A 21,775-nucleotide genomic window follows, 5' to 3' on the forward strand; every position below is an offset into this window, starting at 1 on the left:
GAGTCCTGGGCTGGTTTCAAAAATATGGGGGATCCCTACGCTTTTTGTCCCCTGTATTTTTGGAACCGGGACCGGCTCAATGAGCCCTGGGCTGGTTATGCTCAGGAGGGGGGACCCCACGGCATTCATTTTTTATAACAAAATCGCACATTTCCTCAAATTCGCACATTTTCATGACTAAAAATCACACCATATCGCACTTTGACGCAAATTCGCATCTCATTATGTTAAAGAGTGCGATATTGTGCGATTTTAGAAAATGCGATAAAATCGCATCCTATTACCATTCGCCCACAATGTTTTGTAAATAAACATTTTATTACTTAACCGGCAGAAGTTGGAATCACCTAGGTCCAACCACATTCTCTTGTGCAGCATTTGGGGGTAACTCAGGGATGGACGCATTACAGTAATAGTACCATTAAACATTGCACCTGCTTATGGCATGTGCAGAATATCCATGGTCCATTGCCACTTCTGTCAGCAGAACTGCATTCTAGATGTAGTCAAAGATACCAACACATCCTTGACATGCCAACCACCCTCTGAGTCACCATCCACTAAAATGCCCATTGAAATTACATATATCATCATGCAATTCTGATTTGCATACCCTAGCGCTAACCATCAGGATGTATCCGCAGTACATTTTGGATGCATGCCCAGAAAGAAATCATCAGGTGCTTGCACCCGGTGGTGTTGAAATCCTGAATGTTGGCATAACATACCCTGTATGTATGTACAGTACCACACCCGAATATCTGAGTAGAAGTGGTATGTTCGTATTGACTGTTCTTCCCGCCAAATTGGCAGAGTTCAGATTTATCCAAACTGTTCTTATTGGCTATCCAAAACATGTGACAGCCAATAGCCAATAAGATCCCACTTTGAGATCTGAGTTAATCCGAGTAAATCTGAACCCGCACATCTCTATTATGTTATGCAAAAGTGACTGCATAGTAGGAAAACGTACATTTTTTTAGGAGGAATACCAGTCCCATCAAGCCTCACCCACATTCTGGTACTCTGAGTACCACAAGTACTACCATTAAGGATTGGTAACTATACTCTCAAAGTAAAATAAATATTCATATAAAGATGAGACACCAAATGCTTTAATATATTATTATATAGCATCTTCCCCTGGGGAGGGGGCAGAGGCCCATTAGCTCTTTTGCATGGCCACAATGAAGAGCTCTTGAAAATAAAATACACTGTGGAATTCGTGAACAGGCAAATTAAAGGCAGGTGCCTTCCTCTGTGAAGAATAAAGATGATGTGAAAGTCTTAGTACACACCTGTCATGGCGCCCAAGGTTCGCCCCACTCTTGTTACCCCACGGTTCATAACATATTATAAAATGAATGAATTTATGTTGCAATATATCGTATACGTACCTGTACATAAAACGGATGCAAAAACCCAGCACTGTCCATATTTTACTGGCTGGAACCCACTTGAAAACCACTGACGCAAAATAGAGCTGCTTCCATTCCATTTTGTAGGACTTGTTCCATCATCATATGGTTCTGACCATCTGCCTTCCATTACACCATTGTCATCATTGCTGTTGATCTATAGAAAGTAACGAAAGATGGGAAATTATTTGAAAGGTTAAAGTAAAACAACAGATTTACTAACAATAAAGTGTCACGATTTTAAGGTTTAGGGCAGGGGTTCCCAATCTTTTTCTAATCACGGCACCCTAGAGTATCAGAATTTTTCCAAGGCACCCCTAGGCCCCAAAAAATATATATCAAATTAAGTAGATCTGATTGTGTTTATATGTGCTTCTTAGGTTCAGTTATGTGGTAAAGGGCAGCATTTGGTTCTGATTGTACACATGTTATGATTGGCAGCCACCAGCACTGGTTTTGTCCAGAAATAATTGATCCTGGACGACCAACCCGAGGCACCCCTGCAAGTGTCCCGAGGCACCCCAGGGAGCCTAGGCGCACAGTTTGGGAACCACTGGTTTAGGGGCAATTTAACAAAGACACATCCAAGGTGGATCTGATAAAATTCTCACAATCCACAATGCGATAATTAATTACATTGCTTGAATGTATGAATTATTGCATCCAGGGACAGAATATGTCAATCGGACCCACATAAATGATCACACTGTCTGGGTCTCTACACATTTTTTTTCCCTATGGGGCAGTAAAAGCTGTGCAGGGGTAGGGATATCGCAGCCTTCCTAATTCATTATGGACCTGATTCAGCTTGGCTCAGTAAGCAGCAAAGATCGCTGCTCCCCCCAAATTGGCACCCCAATTTAATTAAAATCAAGGACTATCTGCAAATAATGATTATTATCCCAGGTCTCACTGCAGCGGGTGTTTTTTTTTTTTTAGTAAATGTGGCCAGATAGCATTTTTCACTAAAAGTATGGGAAACAGAATCCAAATACCAAAAAAAAAAATATATGACTAAGTGTTTGGAGCAGTTTTTCACGAAAACTGCTCCAAAACCCTTTACCATTTTTAAGTGAAACTAAAATAAAATAAAACACCCCTTTTCACATTTTTTTCATTAAAAACATTAATAAATCTGCACTTTGGTAATATTTACCAAAAAAAATGGCATCAACATTTTTGTAAGAGGAAGTACAGGAAATCGTACACTGCGCTATTGAAACCTGCAGTATAAATAATGTTTACATTAAAACAAAATCCCCCAATCACATCCATCTTCCCAACTTATTATTAATATTCTCCTCAGTAACAGTAACTCACCATGGCACTGAGCACTCTGCTGACATACACAGGATCATTTCTCTTAGAATAGTCCTCCTGTGCATTTTTATGGCTCTCCCGACTTTTATCCAGTAGTTTCAGGCAAATGTCTACTATATCTTCTTCAAACTTCACCATGATTTTGTACAAAAAATAGAAAATAAATTATATTAACTGTAAGGCTGGCCAATGATACTAAAATGAGCACCAACAATAAAATCAGGAGCTGCGCTGGGAATTACGGAACCCGGAAGTACCATACATGGTCTTCCAGAATAATTGAATACACTATAAATATGCACTAAGGGAAAAATAAAATAACACTCTCCTAATGAAGCCCAGCCCAACAAAATGGGCATAAGTGACGAAACGCATAGAGGGGCCTCTACCTAATCACCTTTAATACCTCTGTTTGTTTCATGTAAGTTTATTCTATTTTTATTTTTATATGCACTTTAATAAAAACTCCTCATTCATTTTAATTAGAATTTTCTTCTTTTACCACGACACACTTGTTGGAGTGAATGTGAGGACCCACTTGGGGGACTAATCAGAAGGTCCAATTGGATATCATCCGGGGAGATCCTGGTAACCAGTTTAAGCCCAAGGAGGGATACTAACAATTTGATAAGCACTATCCTTTAATTACACGGTACGCACAATTTTGCACCAGTTGGGATATTTTCACCTACCTACTACACCATAGAGCGCTACAGTATTTCTCATTATTTTCTAGAATTGTTCACATTGAGACGATACAACAATGTCCCACAAGGAGAATTATCAGCGGCCACCTGTCACTCAGGACTGTGTTTTAGAAGTTTTTAGGAATGGATCCTAGAAGGCCTTGAAAAAGCTGAACTAGAGTCAGCGAAACACTAGTGTCGGCTAATACCTGTCTAAATGTTTGCTAGCCTATAAATGTATACTAATATGATGTTGGTCTAACAGGGCGCTATCAGACCACCCAGGTGTCTATAGACAGTGGCGGATTCAGGGGGGGGCACCTGGGCACGTGCCCCCCCTGTCATTTCATTTTGTAGCTGAGGACCAGGGCTTTCCAACGAGCCCAGCCCCGTGTCTCTAGCCCCTCGGGAACCAAAGATATCGCCTGGCAAAGCTGTAACTTTTTTCCCCATAGGATAATATGGGACCCGGCAATTCCGACCCCCACCTAGTTCCGACGGCTACCAGTTCCCTCTCTGGCATTACAGAAGCTTGTGGTTGATCTTATTCGATTCCAAATCGCTGGGCCTTCAATATGATATCAGGCTGGTCCAAATAGGTTAATCGGTTCCAGAGATATTGCGTGTAAACCGATTTTTTTATTTTTGAAATGTAATTTCATAACTGTTCATGTTCTTTGATGGCAGATTACTCTGGAACCAAACGTTTCAGTTTCACTGGACCAAAATCATTCAAAGCCCACTCAAATCAATATTATACTTGTCTCATGTAAATGGGTCAGTTGGTTCCGAAGATATAGCCGCTTAAATGAGATAACTGGTTCAAGAGGGGGAGGGGTGGTTTTCTCTCCCCCTCACACCAGAAAATGCAGGGACTAGGCTGGTGTAAAAGGGGCCAACCTGGGAATGCATTTTCTGGTGTGAAAGGGGTATTATTTCAAATAGCCGGGACGTGCAGTGCTCTGAATACAGCCAGGCTCTGCCACTATCAGTGGCTATCGCTTCTGCCTGGCGGCGGCTGTCCCCCATTTGCCGCAAGCATGTATTCTCCCTTGGCAATGAGCATGTAATCCCACATGGCAACGAGCATGGAACCTCTGGCAATGAGCATGGAACCCTTGGCAATGAGCATGTAGATAAGCAGCACTTATGTAGCATAATTTTTAATAGGCATTATGGTGTTTGGCATAATAGATAATGGACATAATGGCATGTAACTTAACGTGTAATGGACATAATGGTGTAAATGTTTAATGCGCGCCTTTGATGGACAATGTCCCTGTTTATGAAGCGTATTGTGAATTTTGGCTCAATGCGTGTGGCATTTTTTGAATTTGGCTTAATTTGTGTGGCATAATGTGAATTTTGGCTCAATCCATTTGGCATTATGTGAATTTTGGCTCAATCCATGTGTTATTATGTGAATTTTGGCTCATTCCATGTGGCATTATGTGAATTTTGGCTCAATCCGTGTGGCATTATGTGAATTTTGGCTCAATCCATGTGGCATTATGTGAATTTTGGCTCATTCCATTTGGCATCATGTGTAATGGGCAAGTATAATGGGGTCTAGTATTTTGTTGCATAATGTGTAGAAGTTGTATATGGTGTTGTACACTACACTCAAGGACATGCCCCTTGTTGAGTGGCCACACCCCTTTTCCGGAGCGCGCCTTCGGCGCGCGCACAACTGCATCCTTCAATTTTGTCGCCATGGGGAGCCTGCATACTTTAGATGCCAGGGCCTATTTTTAATCCCATTCCCACCCTCTCTCTGCCGCTCTCTTAGCATGTACACTGGCATTACTAACACCGCCCCTCCCCCACCTAAACCTTCTTTTATCATGGTGCCCCCCCTGTCATTTTATCCTGGATCCGCCCCTGTCTATAGATAACACCTAAGGTGAAGCAGGTAGCCAACGCCTTACAAGTGTGTTTGGGCTGTTTTATAAAACCATAAGGGGATAATCTCAATCCTGGTTTACAGCACACCATACCTACCTGAGCGCGCCCACTATAATCAGAAAAACCCCAGATATCTGATTTTTTCCAATTCATGACGTGGTTTCTTTTCTCTCTTCATTGTTCTATACCCTAATAAAACACTACTGTTTCCTCCTCTGTGACCTCAATAAAATCAAAGGACTATTACAATAAATTAAGTCTGAAATAATATGTTCAATTACCACTAGGTGGCGCCAAAGGACAACTCATCAGAGGATTATATTGAGATAAGTCCCTGAGAACTGTCACAATACCATTAAACCGCCAGTAGGTGGCATTTAAGTCACAGAAAGTTTGAGTTAAATTGGTGTTCTTCATATTAGAGATATAAAAACCACCGAACAGGGGTATATATATTTTTCGGACCACAGTACCACATCGTTGGCTATTACCCAGCAAACATCTTTTTGGACAGGATTCAAGTGTAATTTTAAATGCACTTTATTTCTGGTCTTTTTGAGCACATTGTGTGTATATGTTAGTATGTCCATTTTTTAACCTCTACCTTTCGCTGCATTCCCATTTAAGATAATTGTGGGATTATTAACACTAATAAATTAAAAATTACATTTTATGACTCCATTCCTTTTGTGCGTTCCCCCCAAAGCAGTCCCTTTTCTCTTCTTGTTCCAAAATACAGGAATGGATCCTTCAAAGAAATTACGGCCGATAATCCAAATCAATTTGGGGCAGAAGAGCAGGACAGTACCCCCCCTTTCATTATATATATATATATATATATATACAGTCCAAGGTCTGCCGGCACTCAAATAATTTAGTCATACAGCTGCCCCAGGTGCCAGAAGGTGATGTTAAATAGCAGTCCAACTTTCCAAGCAGGAAAAATAACGGCACTCAGGAGACGGTGGTAAGTGACTTCAAAGAAATAAAGTGTATTGGGGACGTTTCGGGGGACAAACCCCGTCCTCAGCCCAATCCTACAGCACCCACAGATAGCATACAAAACATATTTATACTCACCAGTTCCCGGGGTTTTCAGACGCCGCCGCGTCCACGGAGCCGCTCGCCGGAAGTGGTCACCGTCACTTCCGCTCTGGACGCATCACAGGGGTTGCTAAGCAACCTTCAGCTTGCGTCTCAAAGAGCAGGAAGCGAATCGCATTTCCTCCTTCAGCTTGACCCGCATAGACGCCCGCTCAGTCTGATCCCCGGAAACTGTAACACAAAAAACAAAACATAAGAAAAAACATAAATAACCAAAGGTCCTGTGCTTGGCAGCATAGAGGCAATGTAATAATTCAGTGGCGCTCAACATGCGCAGATAGACTTTACCAGATAACTGGAAATGCTATACTGCAAGAATCATTGCACCTCTGAATCAATTATGTCTCATGCGCCTTCTGACACAGAGCACCCTGGCTATATTACACTCAAAAAAATAAAATAAAAATAAAAAAATAATAAAAAAATAATTAAGTAACCAGAGATATATAATAATACAATAATATACACAAGATAAACCTGAAGGATAATATAATAAACACATAACGCTCCAACTGTACTCTACATCAGGCTATTCCAGTTGATCCTCTCGTTTAACCCTTTGGGTGCAATGGTGTCTAAGCGAAAGATCCACTCAGATTCTTTGAGCAATAGTTTTTTTGCTCGATTGCCCCCCCTGAGGGATTCAGGGACACAGTCTATGATGAAATGTTTAAACTGTGCAATGGAGTGGCCCGTGGATTTAAAGTGGCGGGCTACCGGTTGGTCCACGTCCTTGCCCTTGAGGGACAAGTTGATGGCCGACCGATGTAGCGCCATTCTATCCCGAAATGGACGTATGGTTTGGCCTATATAGTATAACCCACAAGGGCATACTATAGCGTAAACAACATGTGAGGTTCTACACGTCATCACATGTCTGATGGTATACATTTTACATGAGTGCGGGTGTTTGAACTCTTTGCAGGTGAGCATGTGCTTACATGTCTCACATCCTGCACAACTGTAGCAACCTGGGGGTTTGACATATGTATTTGGGGGCCTAGGAATACCAAGGCCTGTCACATCTGTTCTCACCAGACGATCCCTCAGGTTGGGACCTCTCCTAAAGGCAGCCAAGGGACGAATTTTATTAAGACCAGGAAGATCAGGGTCAGTCTTAATAATGGGCCATAACGCATTGGTGGCGTGTCTGATGACTGGGCTCGCCACAGAAAATGTGCTGGCCCATGGAAGTACTGACTGAGGATTTCTGGCCTTAGGGATCAGTAGCTGAGCTCTAGGTGTATTCATGACTTCAGCCTTTTGCATACTTAATATTTTCGGATCATAGCCCCTCATGATAAATTTATCAATGAGGACATCAAGCTTGGGTTCGACCTCATTAGGATTACTAGTGATCCTTTTTACACGGATCATCTGAGATCTGGGGAGACCTTTTTTAAGGGCAAGGGGGTGATGGCTGCTTGCCATAAGAAAGGTGTTCCGGTCCACATCCTTAAAATAAACATCAGTACTGATTTTGTTCTCACATATGGTCACGGACACATCCAAGAAATGGATGTTCCGTGAATCATAAGTTGCTGTGTACTTAATGGTGGATTCACCCATGTTGATATCCACCAACAATTTGGACAAAAGATCCTGTCCCCCTGTCCACAAGATGAAGACGTCATCTATATACCGCGTAAACAGCAATAAATGACGTCTGATTTCAAGATTGTTAAAGAAGGTACTTTCCTCCTGCCCAAACATGAATATATTAGCAAAAGAGGGGGCCACAGAAGAGCCCATGGCACACCCTCTTAGCTGCAAGTAGTATGACCCATCAAATATAAAATAATTACGCTTTAGTGTCAACATAATTAATTTGGCAAAAAGTTCATGATTAAACAAATCAGGATCCAGATATTGGCCTATAAAAAGCTTCATAGCCTCCACCCCCTCCTCATGTGGAATGGAGGTATACAGGCTACAAACGTCCAAGCATACCATAATCGTCCCTTCTGGCACCTCACCAATCTGGTCCAACAGCTTCAAAAAGCTTGTTGTATCCTTCAGAAAGGTGGGTTTCAGAGGAAGCAATGGTTGTAATAAAAAGTCCAATAATTTCGCTATAGGTTGATAAAGCGAGTCCCGCGCTGAAATTATAGGCCTCCCAGGCGGAGAGACCGGGTCCTTGTGGACCTTCGGAAGTGAATATAACACTGGAACCACAGGCCATTCAGAGTATAAAGATTTAAATAATTTGGGCAAGATCACACCATCTTTTACTGCTTTGGATAAAATTTCATGAAGTTCCAGCTGATATTTTTTAGTTGGATTTGCAGTGAGTTTTTTATAAACTGCTACATCCGACAGTTGGGCATAAAGTTCCTGCCGATAATCCGTAAGGTTCAGGACCACAATGGCCCCGCCCTTATCGGCCGGCCTGATGACGATGTCCTCATATTTTCCTAGATCACTCAGGGCTTTGGCTTCTGTTGGAGAAAGATTTTTCTTATATTTAGCCGGTGCCCCATTGAATTTTGTTACAGAGTCATCTAGCAATCTGCCGAAAGTGCGAATCGCTGCATTGCTGGACATAGGGTCAAAGCCCGATTTTGAAGTACTTCTGAGGAATTTATCCAAAGGATCATTAGAGAGAGTCTCTGGACGTGTCTGAAAATGCTCCTTCAAGCGGAGCTTGCGCATCAATTGGTGGTGGTCTCGTTTCCACCTAAAGGGATCATGCAGGTTAGTGGGTACATACGATAAACCCTTATTCAATACCTGCAATTCTGTGTCACTCAACACACGATCAGATAAGTTCATCACAACGGTCTCTTGTCCACCCTGCGGGGTGGATTTCGCCTGGTGGCGTTTGAGTGGATCTTTCGCTTAGACACCATTGCACCCAAAGGGTTAAACGAGAGGATCAACTGGAATAGCCTGATGTAGAGTACAGTTGGAGCGTTATGTGTTTATTATATTATCCTTCAGGTTTATCTTGTGTATATTATTGTATTATTATATATCTCTGGTTACTTAATTATTTTTTTATTATTTTTTTATTTTTATTTTATTTTTTTGAGTGTAATATAGCCAGGGTGCTCTGTGTCAGAAGGCGCATGAGACATAATTGATTCAGAGGTGCAATGATTCTTGCAGTATAGCATTTCCAGTTATCTGGTAAAGTCTATCTGCGCATGTTGAGCGCCACTGAATTATTACATTGCCTCTATGCTGCCAAGCACAGGACCTTTGGTTATTTATGTTTTTTCTTATGTTTTGTTTTTTGTGTTACAGTTTCCGGGGATCAGACTGAGCGGGCGTCTATGCGGGTCAAGCTGAAGGAGGAAATGCGATTCGCTTCCTGCTCTTTGAGACGCAAGCTGAAGGTTGCTTAGCAACCCCTGTGATGCGTCCAGAGCGGAAGTGACGGTGACCACTTCCGGCGAGCGGCTCCGTGGACGCGGCGGCGTCTGAAAACCCCGGAAACTGGTGAGTATAAATATGTTTTGTATGCTATCTGTGGGTGCTGTAGGATTGGGCTGAGGACGGGGTTTGTCCCCCGAAACGTCCCCAATACACTTTATTTCTTTGAAGTCACTTACCACCGTCTCCTGAGTGCCGTTATTTTTCCTGCTTGGAAAGTTGGACTGCTATTTAACATCACCTTCTGGCACCTGGGGCAGCTGTATGACTAAATTATTTGAGTGCCGGCAGACCTTGGACTGTATCTGTTTGTGCTGGTAACCCTGCATTGGGCTGCCATCATCGGTTGCAAGGCACCCCTACATGTTTGCAAAGAATTGGACAAGTTATCTGTGATTGTTGTAAGCCCACGTGACATCCTGGACATTTTTTTTGTACTCTTTTATGCTGAACTGCCATTGAACTATTTAAGGACCTATTAAGAACCTATTTATAACTATGGAGAATTCAGCTACAGGAGGCAATGAGGAACCGGCAGGATGCCGCATGCTCACTGTACCACCATGTGAGACATTTTTGTTCTCAGCATCAGAGATTGAGAAAATACTGTTTACCCAGAGTGATAGCTCAGCTAAGCCTGTGCTGACGATTGAAGAAATTTATTATCAATTGTTTCGCCTGAAACGGAGGGAGACAGATTTCCAATTACATGGGTCTTCTCTCTCCGACTACTATCGCTCCAAACGTATTCCAAGAGGCTTTCGTGTCCGGAACACCCCCACGATTGGGCGACACAACCCGGAATTCGTGAGGAAATGGGTGGGAATCTTGAATCACTGTGCACTCGACTTGATGGTTCTGGTGATAGAGGAATCAGGTCGTGAACTTGAATTAACCAGATCCAAGATTGCTGACTTACTCCATGAACATAATACAGCTTTAAATGATCCAGCCAATGTCATCTGGCTTGAAAAACTGGAGCAGCAATGTAATGCATACAAAAACGATCTACTTAAGTTTAAAAGAAATAAACAACGGACTGTCGACGCCGATTATGAAGATAATCGAGTTTATAATTGGCTCTCTGGGACTACCCAGAGGCAACCCCGCGAAGACACTAGAAGACGACCTTGGCAGGGCAGAGGCAACAGAAACTGGAGACAAAGGGATGCTGTAGCTGCGAACCAGGACAGTGACTTTTTGATCTCCGACTCTGATGATATGCTTAGCTCGCAGGATGTCCCTTTAGGACAGGTCGGGACTTCTTCAACCGGTGGAGGCAGAAACCGCCCACCCGCAGGGGCGGGCAAAACAAACGCCACCAGGCGAAATCCACCCCGCAGGGTGGACAAGAGACCGTTGTGATGAACTTATCTGATCGTGTGTTGAGTGACACAGAATTGCAGGTATTGAATAAGGGTTTATCGTATGTACCCACTAACCTGCATGATCCCTTTAGGTGGAAACGAGACCACCACCAATTGATGCGCAAGCTCCGCTTGAAGGAGCATTTTCAGACACGTCCAGAGACTCTCTCTAATGATCCTTTGGATAAATTCCTCAGAAGTACTTCAAAATCGGGCTTTGACCCTATGTCCAGCAATGCAGCGATTCGCACTTTCGGCAGATTGCTAGATGACTCTGTAACAAAATTCAATGGGGCACGGCTAAATATAAGAAAAATCTTTCTCCAACAGAAGCCAAAGCCCTGAGTGATCTAGGAAAATATGAGGACATCGTCATCAGGCCGGCCGATAAGGGCGGGGCCATTGTGGTCCTGAACCTTACGGATTATCGGCAGGAACTTTATGCCCAACTGTCGGATGTAGCAGTTTATAAAAAACTCACTGCAAATCCAACTAAAAAATATCAGCTGGAACTTCATGAAATTTTATCCAAAGCAGTAAAAGATGGTGTGATCTTGCCCAAATTATTTAAATCTTTATACTCTGAATGGCCTGTGGTTCCAGTGTTATATTCACTTCCGAAGGTCCACAAGGACCCGGTCTCTCCGCCTGGGAGGCCTATAATTTCAGCGCGGGACTCGCTTTATCAACCTATAGCGAAATTATTGGACTTTTTATTACAACCATTGCTTCCTCTGAAACCCACCTTTCTGAAGGATACAACAAGCTTTTTGAAGCTGTTGGACCAGATTGGTGAGGTGCCAGAAGGGACGATTATGGTATGCTTGGACGTTTGTAGCCTGTATACCTCCATTCCACATGAGGAGGGGGTGGAGGCTATGAAGCTTTTTATAGGCCAATATCTGGATCCTGATTTGTTTAATCATGAACTTTTTGCCAAATTAATTATGTTGACACTAAAGCGTAATTATTTTATATTTGATGGGTCATACTACTTGCAGCTAAGAGGGTGTGCCATGGGCTCTTCTGTGGCCCCCTCTTTTGCTAATATATTCATGTTTGGGCAGGAGGAAAGTACCTTCTTTAACAATCTTGAAATCAGACGTCATTTATTGCTGTTTACGCGGTATATAGATGACGTCTTCATCTTGTGGACAGGGGGACAGGATCTTTTGTCCAAATTGTTGGTGGATATCAACATGGGTGAATCCACCATTAAGTACACAGCAACTTATGATTCACGGAACATCCATTTCTTGGATGTGTCCGTGACCATATGTGAGAACTAAATCAGTACTGATGTTTATTTTAAGGATGTGGACCGGAACACCTTTCTTATGGCAAGCAGCCATCACCCCCTTGCCCTTAAAAAAGGTCTCCCCAGATCTCAGATGATCCGTGTAAAAAGGATCACTAGTAATCCTAATGAGGTCGAACCCAAGCTTGATGTCCTCATTGATAAATTTATCATGAGGGGCTATGATCCGAAAATATTAAGTATGCAAAAGGCTGAAGTCATGAATACACCTAGAGCTCAGCTACTGATCCCTAAGGCCAGAAATCCTCAGTCAGTACTTCCATGGGCCAGCACATTTTCTGTGGCGAGCCCAGTCATCAGACACGCCACCAATGCGTTATGGCCCATTATTAAGACTGACCCTGATCTTCCTGGTCTTAATAAAATTCGTCCCTTGGCTGCCTTTAGGAGAGGTCCCAACCTGAGGGATCGTCTGGTGAGAACAGATGTGACAGGCCTTGGTATTCCTAGGCCCCCAAATACATATGTCAAACCCCCAGGTTGCTACAGTTGTGCAGGATGTGAGACATGTAAGCACATGCTCACCTGCAAAGAGTTCAAACACCCGCACTCATGTAAAATGTATACCATCAGACATGTGATGACGTGTAGAACCTCACATGTTGTTTACGCTATAGTATGCCCTTGTGGGTTATACTATATAGGCCAAACCATACGTCCATTTCGGGATAGAATGGCGCTACATCGGTCGGCCATCAACTTGTCCCTCAAGGGCAAGGACGTGGACCAACCGGTAGCCCGCCACTTTAAATCCACGGGCCACTCCATTGCACAGTTTAAACATTTCATCATAGACTGTGTCCCTGAATCCCTCAGGGGGGCAATCGAGCAAAAAAACTATTGCTCAAAGAATCTGAGTGGATCTTTCGCTTAGACACCATTGCACCCAAAGGGTTAAACGAGAGGATCAACTGGAATAGCCTGATGTAGAGTACAGTTGGAGCGTTATGTGTTTATTATATTATCCTTCAGGTTTATCTTGTGTATATTATTGTATTATTATATATCTCTGGTTACTTAATTATTTTTTTATTATTTTTTTATTTTTATTTTATTTTTTTGAGTGTAATATAGCCAGGGTGCTCTGTGTCAGAAGGCGCATGAGACATAATTGATTCAGAGGTGCAATGATTCTTGCAGTATAGCATTTCCAGTTATCTGGTAAAGTCTATCTGCGCATGTTGAGCGCCACTGAATTATTATATTGCCTCTATGCTGCCAAGCACAGGACCTTTGGTTATTTATGTTTTTTCTTATGTTTTGTTTTTTGTGTTACAGTTTCCGGGGATCAGACTGAGCGGGCGTCTATGCGGGTCAAGCTGAAGGAGGAAATGCGATTCGCTTCCTGCTCTTTGAGACGCAAGCTGAAGGTTGCTTAGCAACCCCTGTGATGCGTCCAGAGCGGAAGTGACGGTGACCACTTCCGGCGAGCGGCTCCGTGGACGCGGCGGCGTCTGAAAACCCCGGGAACTGGTGAGTATAAATATGTTTTGTATGCTATCTGTGGGTGCTGTAGGATTGGGCTGAGGACGGGGTTTGTCCCCCGAAACGTCCCCAATACACTTTGGGCCTTATTCTGATCGGAGCGGCCAAACGTGCGTACGTTCACAATTACCGCACGCTAGCCGTACGCGGCCGTTAGGGTTAAGTCCACCCACAAATCAGCCGCTTACGTACGGGCAGAAATAACGTAGAAGGGGAGTGGTGTACAAATGAGCGTACGGCAACGTACGCGGCCGGCCCAGCCCTAACACTCCGACAACTGGCGTACGACTGAGCGTACGGCGCCGTCTACGGCCGTCTCTCCTCCGTCTCCCCACCGACTTCTTGCGGAGATCTGAGCGTACGCCAGTTTGCACGGACGGGTCCCTATTGTTTTCAATGGAAAACTCAGCTTATGTCACCGCTCGTGAGAGTGAGCGTACGTCCGTGCACGCTGGCATACCCTTCACATATATGGACCTGCAAATCTTGCCTCTCAACTACTAATCTGACAATTGATTAATTAATCTATTTGTTATTCACTTATTGTTTTCTATTAACTCAATTGTCTACCTTAATAAAGACCTAATAAAACTACATTTTAACCCACATTACATGTATATTTGTTATGTTCTAATGTGGCATTTTAATCACTATCTATGTGTCCCCATATTGCTGTTACTTTTAAATCAAGTTATGTTGGTGTTTCTGTATATGTATTAAATTATGTACGTAATTACTTTTTCCAAAATGTGTAACATGTATACCTACATATACAAAAAAGAAAAGACTGTCATTTTTTGTGGCGCATTAGGAATATTGAAGAAAAACAATTGTAAAATGTAACTTTTAATAGTATCTCATTTTAAAAGAACTGCGACATATAAAAACATTGACCATAGGAGGTACGTGAAAAAAGTAGGAAACTTTTTAAAAAAAGGGGATAGAATCCTCTTATGGTGAACCCCAATATGCCTCCCCCTGTATAGATCGGTTAAGGCGTCTTATATTATGTATCCGCTCGCCTGCAGAGGGCTGTATAGTGTCACTGTTATGATATATAGTTTATACAAGTCCTCTAGCAGTGAGTCACTTAATACCCACTGTGTAAGACCATTCTATTCAGGGTAAGTGCTCTCGTGAGGCAGTAGAAATAACAGCGAGTGGTATTATGTGTAAATCACACGCTATTTGAATCACCGTAAATTACTGTAATAAAACATACATCTCTGCTTTTATAAAGAAATTACACCAAAAATTGGATGTGTGACATTCTTTCTTATATTATCAGTTTTATATTTTCAACCACTCTCTTAGAGTCATTAGAGCGGGAGAAGTGTAGAAAGAACAGTGGTGTAGTTATTCTCCTTTATTAAAGTCTGGATTTATACTGTTTGTCCCTAGTCCCAGTCCTCTGGTATACTAGGCAGACTTTGTCTCGAGAGTTTGTGCAAATACAGGGGAGTTAAATATCTACTCCTCAAGTATCCCTAATTAGGGCGTATCCACTGTTACCACACAAATAATATGAATGCTTGTTACCACATAATCTTTAATGATATTGTTTCAACATTGTAGGGTTACAGTCTATCAAAAATGGATAAGTATCAAGCATCAGAAAAGTACTGATAAAAGATTTGATTTATAGTTCATGCCACATAATGTTTTTATTATTGCCACACATGGATTTGAAATTTCAGAGGTTAACCGCTCAAACTAGTTTTTTAATCAGAGAACATTTGCTCTTCATGCAGTGACCGTCTGTGTGCCACTGCATGAGTTCATTGTTTTAACGGTAATTCTCGCGTCTTTCAGTTTTGCCAAAACTGACAGTATGAGACCACTCGCTGCTGGTCAGTGTGCGCACACGCCGGCGTCTGAAGGGGAATCGAGGTCAGTGAGAATGACACTTCGATTCTTAAACCCTTTCAGATCCGTGTGTCGCGTTGCTGCACACTGCAGTCAGGGCTGATTACACTCGGTGTCTGCACCTCCGTGCTCCATACACCCTGCTTCTGTGAGTACGTGGTCAGGGTCTGACCCCACGTCTCTGGCTAATTGCCTCTCAATGCCTCTGGGTAGCGGATACCGTGCGCCCTCTAAACATATACAAAATACATTTCAGTGGGGAAGGGATATTGGGGATTTACACACTCAGAGAGTGTCTGGTCGACGCGCGTGTCGCCTGGACCAGCTTCATCAGGACCAACCAGGTAGCAGCCCGGAAGCCCCTTAAATACCCACCCCTCCTGCATATTCATGAGTGCAGGTAAGGGTGTGTCATCATGTCAATTCTGGATTGGTTGTTACTTCTGTCTCATAGGTTTGGGGAGATCACTCTATCCACTCTGTCGGCAGATTTAACCCCTGCCCAATTTTATTTGTAAAAAAAACCACAATTAAGGATCAAACACTACTCTGGAGCATACAGAAAATGAAGGAAAAAGGGCAAAAGCATTTAATAACAGTGTTCCACTCGTATGATGTCATTTATGTGTATTTGATTTTCACTAAATTGTTTGCATAATAAAAAGCTAAATGTCGGAAAAACGGGAACATTTCTTTAATGATTTTTAAATGTTTTAAATTTTATTCAATTAAAAAATTAAAAAAGGGGGGAGAGAAGAATTTGATTTTTAATTTTGCAGGAAGTGTTTCTCTTCGCTGCGCACCTGGGCTATATCTTACATTATGTTATTAACTGTCTTGCCATGCGATAATTCGCATAGGGACATAAATGATGAAGAGATGAAAAAATGAAATATACCATCTGCTTATATGTATTATATAAATACCGCATTGCTGATGGAGGATAAAAATGGATGGAGTAGGGCAGGCGGGAATCAAACTGGAGAAGTGGCTGCTTGGTTTTTTATAAATAATTTATGTACGTGAATCACCACTTATAGTTAATACTTGGTGTCCTGGATCTGTTACTTACGTACATTATTGACAGCAGGGAATGACATATTAAGGATATTCATTGATGGATTTCTGATTATATACCGAGCTATTGTTTAAGACAGCACGTGAAGTGAATAAATTCCTATAGTGAATACTTTATAGTTTATTCGTGAATAATTAATGATAAAGTGTTATGTGATATCATAATAAATTCATTCACATATTTATGCATGAATATGCATCCATATATGCATAGACACACATACATGTGTGTGATTCAAAAAGTGAATACTTCAATGAAGGACGGGGGAAGGGGGAAAATGAAAACTGTGTGAGTGCAAACGCAAGTCTATAAAAATGTGCTAAAATAGTGAATAACTAAGGGAAAGAGGGAAATGGACGGGACTGAGATTTATATTCATTTGTATAGGTGAAAATAATAAGGGGTTAGAAAAAAGTGTCATAGCTAATATCGGATATCAGTTTTGCTTGATCCTTCTAGTTGTCTGCCATTGTTCCCTCTCTAATTTCCTGGCTTGAATCATAGGAACACTGTATAGTTGTTTTCCTCGTTCAAACCATTTGGGGACATGGTATTCATGAGGAATATTAGACGTGTTTCCTGTTTCAGCAATTCCCTATCCCAGTCACCTCTCCGGATTCCCATCTCAACTTTTAGCATTCCAAAGGCTCTTAGGCCATTGGCCTTGCCCTGATGATGTCGCATGAAGTGTTTGGCGACCGGAGTCAGAGTTTTGAACCTCGCTTGATCCTTCTGGGCATTTTTAATGCTGAGGAGATGCTCAGACAGTCTAACCCTCAGGGATCGTCTCGTTTTTCCTATGTAGTGTTTACCACAGGGGCATTCCAAATTGTAGATAACCCCTGTGGTATCGCATGATATGTATTTTTGTATTTTCCATGCTTTTTGGAACCTATCTATATAGGATTCAGTGGTGCACATGTAAGCGCATACTCTACACGTGCCGCATCTGTATGAACCCTTTTTGTGATGAAAAGGTCTGGTCTCTTTCTCTAGGTGACTCTGGACTAGTATATCCCTGAGATTACTACTTCTCCGCCAGCTAATGTCAATTCTGTCTCCTAAAATATCCTCAAGATCTTTGTCTGTTTTTAAAATATGAATATGTTTGTTCAAGGCTTGTTGCACCTCCCGCCATTCCTTGCAGTAGGTGCCAATGAACCTTACTTTTTCCTTCTGAGCTATTTTGTTCTTGGGCACAAGAAGTTGCTCTCTATTACATTTGGCTGTCTCTTTTCTTGCTTTCAATAGGGCTCGATTGCTATAGCCTCTATTTTTTAATCTCTGATCCAGTTGATCTGCTCTTTCTTTATACACCGCTGGTTTGGAACAATTCCGTTTTGTTCTTAAATATTCCCCTTTAGGGAGACCCTTCAACACAGGGGGGAAGTGTGCACTCTCTCGATGTAATATAGAGTTTGTTGCAGTACTCTTACGGAAAATATCCGTAGAGATTGTTCTGTCTGTCTCCACCATGATCCGGAGGTCGAGGTATTCAACCTCTGTCTGACTCATGTGGTGGGTCAATTTCAGGTTTAAATGATTGGTATTCAACTTGTTGATGAATTGTGTAAATAGATCCTTCTCACCTTCCCATATAATGAGAAGGTCATCTATATAGCGTAACCAAAGTAACACATGTACTGTGTATATCTCGTTGTCATCAACAAAGACCCTCTCTCTCTCCCACCACCCCAGGTACAGGTTCGCATACGTGGGGGCACAAGTGCTTCCCATCGCAGTCCCCTGTACCTGGAGGTAGAAGTTGTCCTCACAGACGAAATAATTCTTGTTAAGAACAAAATGCAACAGTTTTAGTATAAAGTCATTCAGTGGTACATCTCGGCCCATGCTCAGAAAATACCTGGTTGCCTGTATACCAGCATCGTGTATGATGCTGGTATACAGGCTCTCCACATCACATGTGACCAGCCACGAGTCCTGGTTTAGTGTGATACCTTGCACCTTATTCAAGACATCCATTGTGTCCCGGACATAGGAGGGTAAGGTGGTAACGAAATGTCTCAAATGTTGGTCCACAAATTGACTCGCTTTCTCAGAGAGCCCCCCTATGCCGGACACAATGGGTCTTCCTGGTGGATTGTCTTCACACTTATGAATCTTAGGTAGCAGATATAAGGTAGGTATCCTTACATTCTTCACTACCAGAAACTCGTATTGTATTTTAGTGATAACTCCATCCTTATAGGCCTGCTCTATTGTGTTTGTATAGATCTCCAAAAAGTCATTAGTTGGATTGAAGAACAATCTTCTATAACAGGAGGTGTCACTCAACTGCCTTTTTAGTTCTTTTTGGTACTTTGTCAAGGACCATAGCACTATGTTCCCCCCCTTATCAGAGGGTTTAACAATAGTGTCTTTCCATCCCTTAATTTCTTGCAGTGCCTGTCTCTCGGATCTTGTGAGATTGTCTTCAGAGTTATGTGCTCTTTTATGTGTTTCTATCTGGTCAAATTCTCGGCTCACCAGTTCAAGAAACACTTTGACTTGTGGGCAGATGGAGGGGTCGGGTGTAAATGTGGATTTCTTTTTTAGGGCAGTATTGGGGGTCTCCACAATTTGTGTTGGAAGGGTATCAGGGACATCCCCTGTCTCTGAGAGTTCTTGTAATATCTGTAACATATGTATATCATCATTATCCCATAGTTGATCAATCCTCATTTGTGAGGGATCATTGCAGAGAAAACTGGATTGTGCCTCATCATTTAGGCCCTGAACATGCTCCAGGCGTTTTGTAAAGAATTTTTTAAGCAATCATTTTCTCACATACAGATGAAGGTCTTTTTGGAATTCAAATCTATCAATAGACTTTGAAGGGGAAAATGAGAGACCTTTGTTGAGGATCGATATTTGTGCCTCTGTTAAAACATGCTCGGTTAAATTTATGATCCTCGGGGAGTCAGTGGTGTTCATCTCCTGTATCGCCGTGCATCCTTGCGATCCTCCCTCCAATCTCTTGGGCCTCTTTTTCCTCTTCTTCCCCCTCCTGGTTCTCCCCCTTCTAATATCTCCTTGGGGTCCTTGGGGGTAGCCCCTAAAAAATCCCTCCTTGTTTTAGTATGAAAGGATGCATTTGTATGTTCCCCGTCCGAGGAATCTAGCTCCGATGTAGAGTACCCCGTGGTGTTATTTATGGGTCTTTTCCTGTTAGTGATGTTCCATCTGTAAACTCTATTATTTCTAAAATCATCAACATCCCTCTGTAATTTGCCTTTTTTGCGGCTAATAATGTCCTTTTCAATGCCTTCCAATTCTCCCTTAATTTTCTGATATGTCCTCTGAAATTTCTCTAGGCCTTCAAAATTCTTTAATTTATCGCCTAGATTATTGATTTCCTGTGCATAATTTTCCAACATGATTTCATCATGCTTCATGAGGACACTCATCAGATCGAATGTGCAAGTAGTCAATATTCTTTCCCATTCATTCTTTAGAGTTTCAGTTGCTAGTTCGTATGAAGGAAAGACCCTAGGTCGGAGGCCTCTCGGGGTAATTTTTTGTCTGACATAGCTCTCACAAGTAGCTTTGTTCCAGAATGTCTTGGTTTGTTTAACCAAGACATTTTTAAGTGCATACAGGTCATTGACCCAATCATCTTGTGTAGTATCTATCTGGGTGATACCCTTGTCTAGCATCGTTTCCATGCATTTCTTTAAATTGATTTGCCTGCTGTTAAGCTCTTGGCTTAAACTAAAAGGTTGTGGTGCCGACATAGATGTGTTGACAGGAGGTTGTGTCGATACTGTAGTGTTAAACATCGACATGTCGTTAATTGGGGGCTTAATCGGTAGCCTGGTTAATGATTCAATAATACTGTGTCTTTAAGCAATGTACCGTGCTGACTAGTAAGAAAGTGAAAAGAACCTTTCACTATACAATTTGCAGAAAAAAGGGATTTGGTAACTAGTCGCACAGGAAAAATCTGATGTAGACCCCTATATCACTGATATTAGCAACGTTGCTATTCACCCGGGGTGTGCTGCCACTAAGACAGGAGATTAGGCATACATATACAAAAAAGAAAAGACTGTCATTTTTTGTGGCGCACTAGGAATATTGAAGAAAAACAATTGTAAAATGTAACTTTTAATAGTATCTCATTTTAAAAGAACTGCGACATATAAAAACATTGACCATAGGAGGTACGTGAAAAAAGTAGGAAACTTTTTAAAAAAAGGGGATAGAATCCTCTTATGGTGAACCCCAATATGCCTCCCCCTGTATAGATCGGTTAAGGCGTCTTATATTATGTATCCGCTCGCCTGCAGAGGGCTGTATAGTGTCACTGTTATGATATATAGTTTATACAAGTCCTCTAGCAGTGAGTCACTTAATACCCACTGTGTGAGACCATTCTATTCAGGGTAAGTGCTCTCGTGAGGCAGTAGAAATAACAGCGAGTGGTATTATGTGTAAATCACACGCTATTTGAATCACCGTAAATTACTGTAATAAAACATACATCTCTGCTTTTATAAAGAAATTACACCAAAAATTGGATGTGTGACATTCTTTCTTATATTATCAGTTTTATATTTTCAACCACTCTCTTAGAGTCATTAGAGCGGGAGAAGTGTAGAAAGAACAGTGGTGTAGTTATTCTCCTTTATTAAAGTCTGGATTTATACTGTTTGTCCCTAGTCCCAGTCCTCTGGTATACTAGGCAGACTTTGTCTGGAGAGTTTGTGCAAATACAGGGGAGTTAAATATCTACTCCTCAAGTATCCCTAATTAGGGCGTATCCACTGTTACCACACAAATAATATGAATGCTTGTTACCACATAATCTTTAATGATATTGTTTCAACATTGTAGGGTTACAGTCTATCAAA

The 21,775-nt window shown here is 41.9% G+C and overlaps 1 protein-coding gene across 2 annotated transcripts in view; it reads right to left on the bottom strand.

The window, feature by feature from the left end:
- Positions 1-21,775, bottom strand: part of LOC146080589 (protein-glutamine gamma-glutamyltransferase 5-like) — a 125,732-nt gene that overhangs the window by 41,652 nt on the left and 62,305 nt on the right. For both annotated transcript variants that reach the window (XM_083188040.1, XM_083188041.1), the window contains exons 5-6: positions 2,739-2,867; positions 1,398-1,575 (exon numbers count right to left, since the gene is read on the bottom strand). In XM_083188040.1, the coding sequence (XP_083044166.1) occupies positions 1,398-1,575; positions 2,739-2,867 (307 nt within the window). The remainder of the gene's footprint in view (positions 1-1,397; positions 1,576-2,738; positions 2,868-21,775) is intronic.

This window comes from Crinia signifera, chromosome 5 (genome assembly GCF_055691185.1).
Source record: "Crinia signifera chromosome 5, ASM5569118v1, whole genome shotgun sequence".
Classification (NCBI taxonomy): Eukaryota; Metazoa; Chordata; class Amphibia; order Anura; family Myobatrachidae; genus Crinia; species Crinia signifera.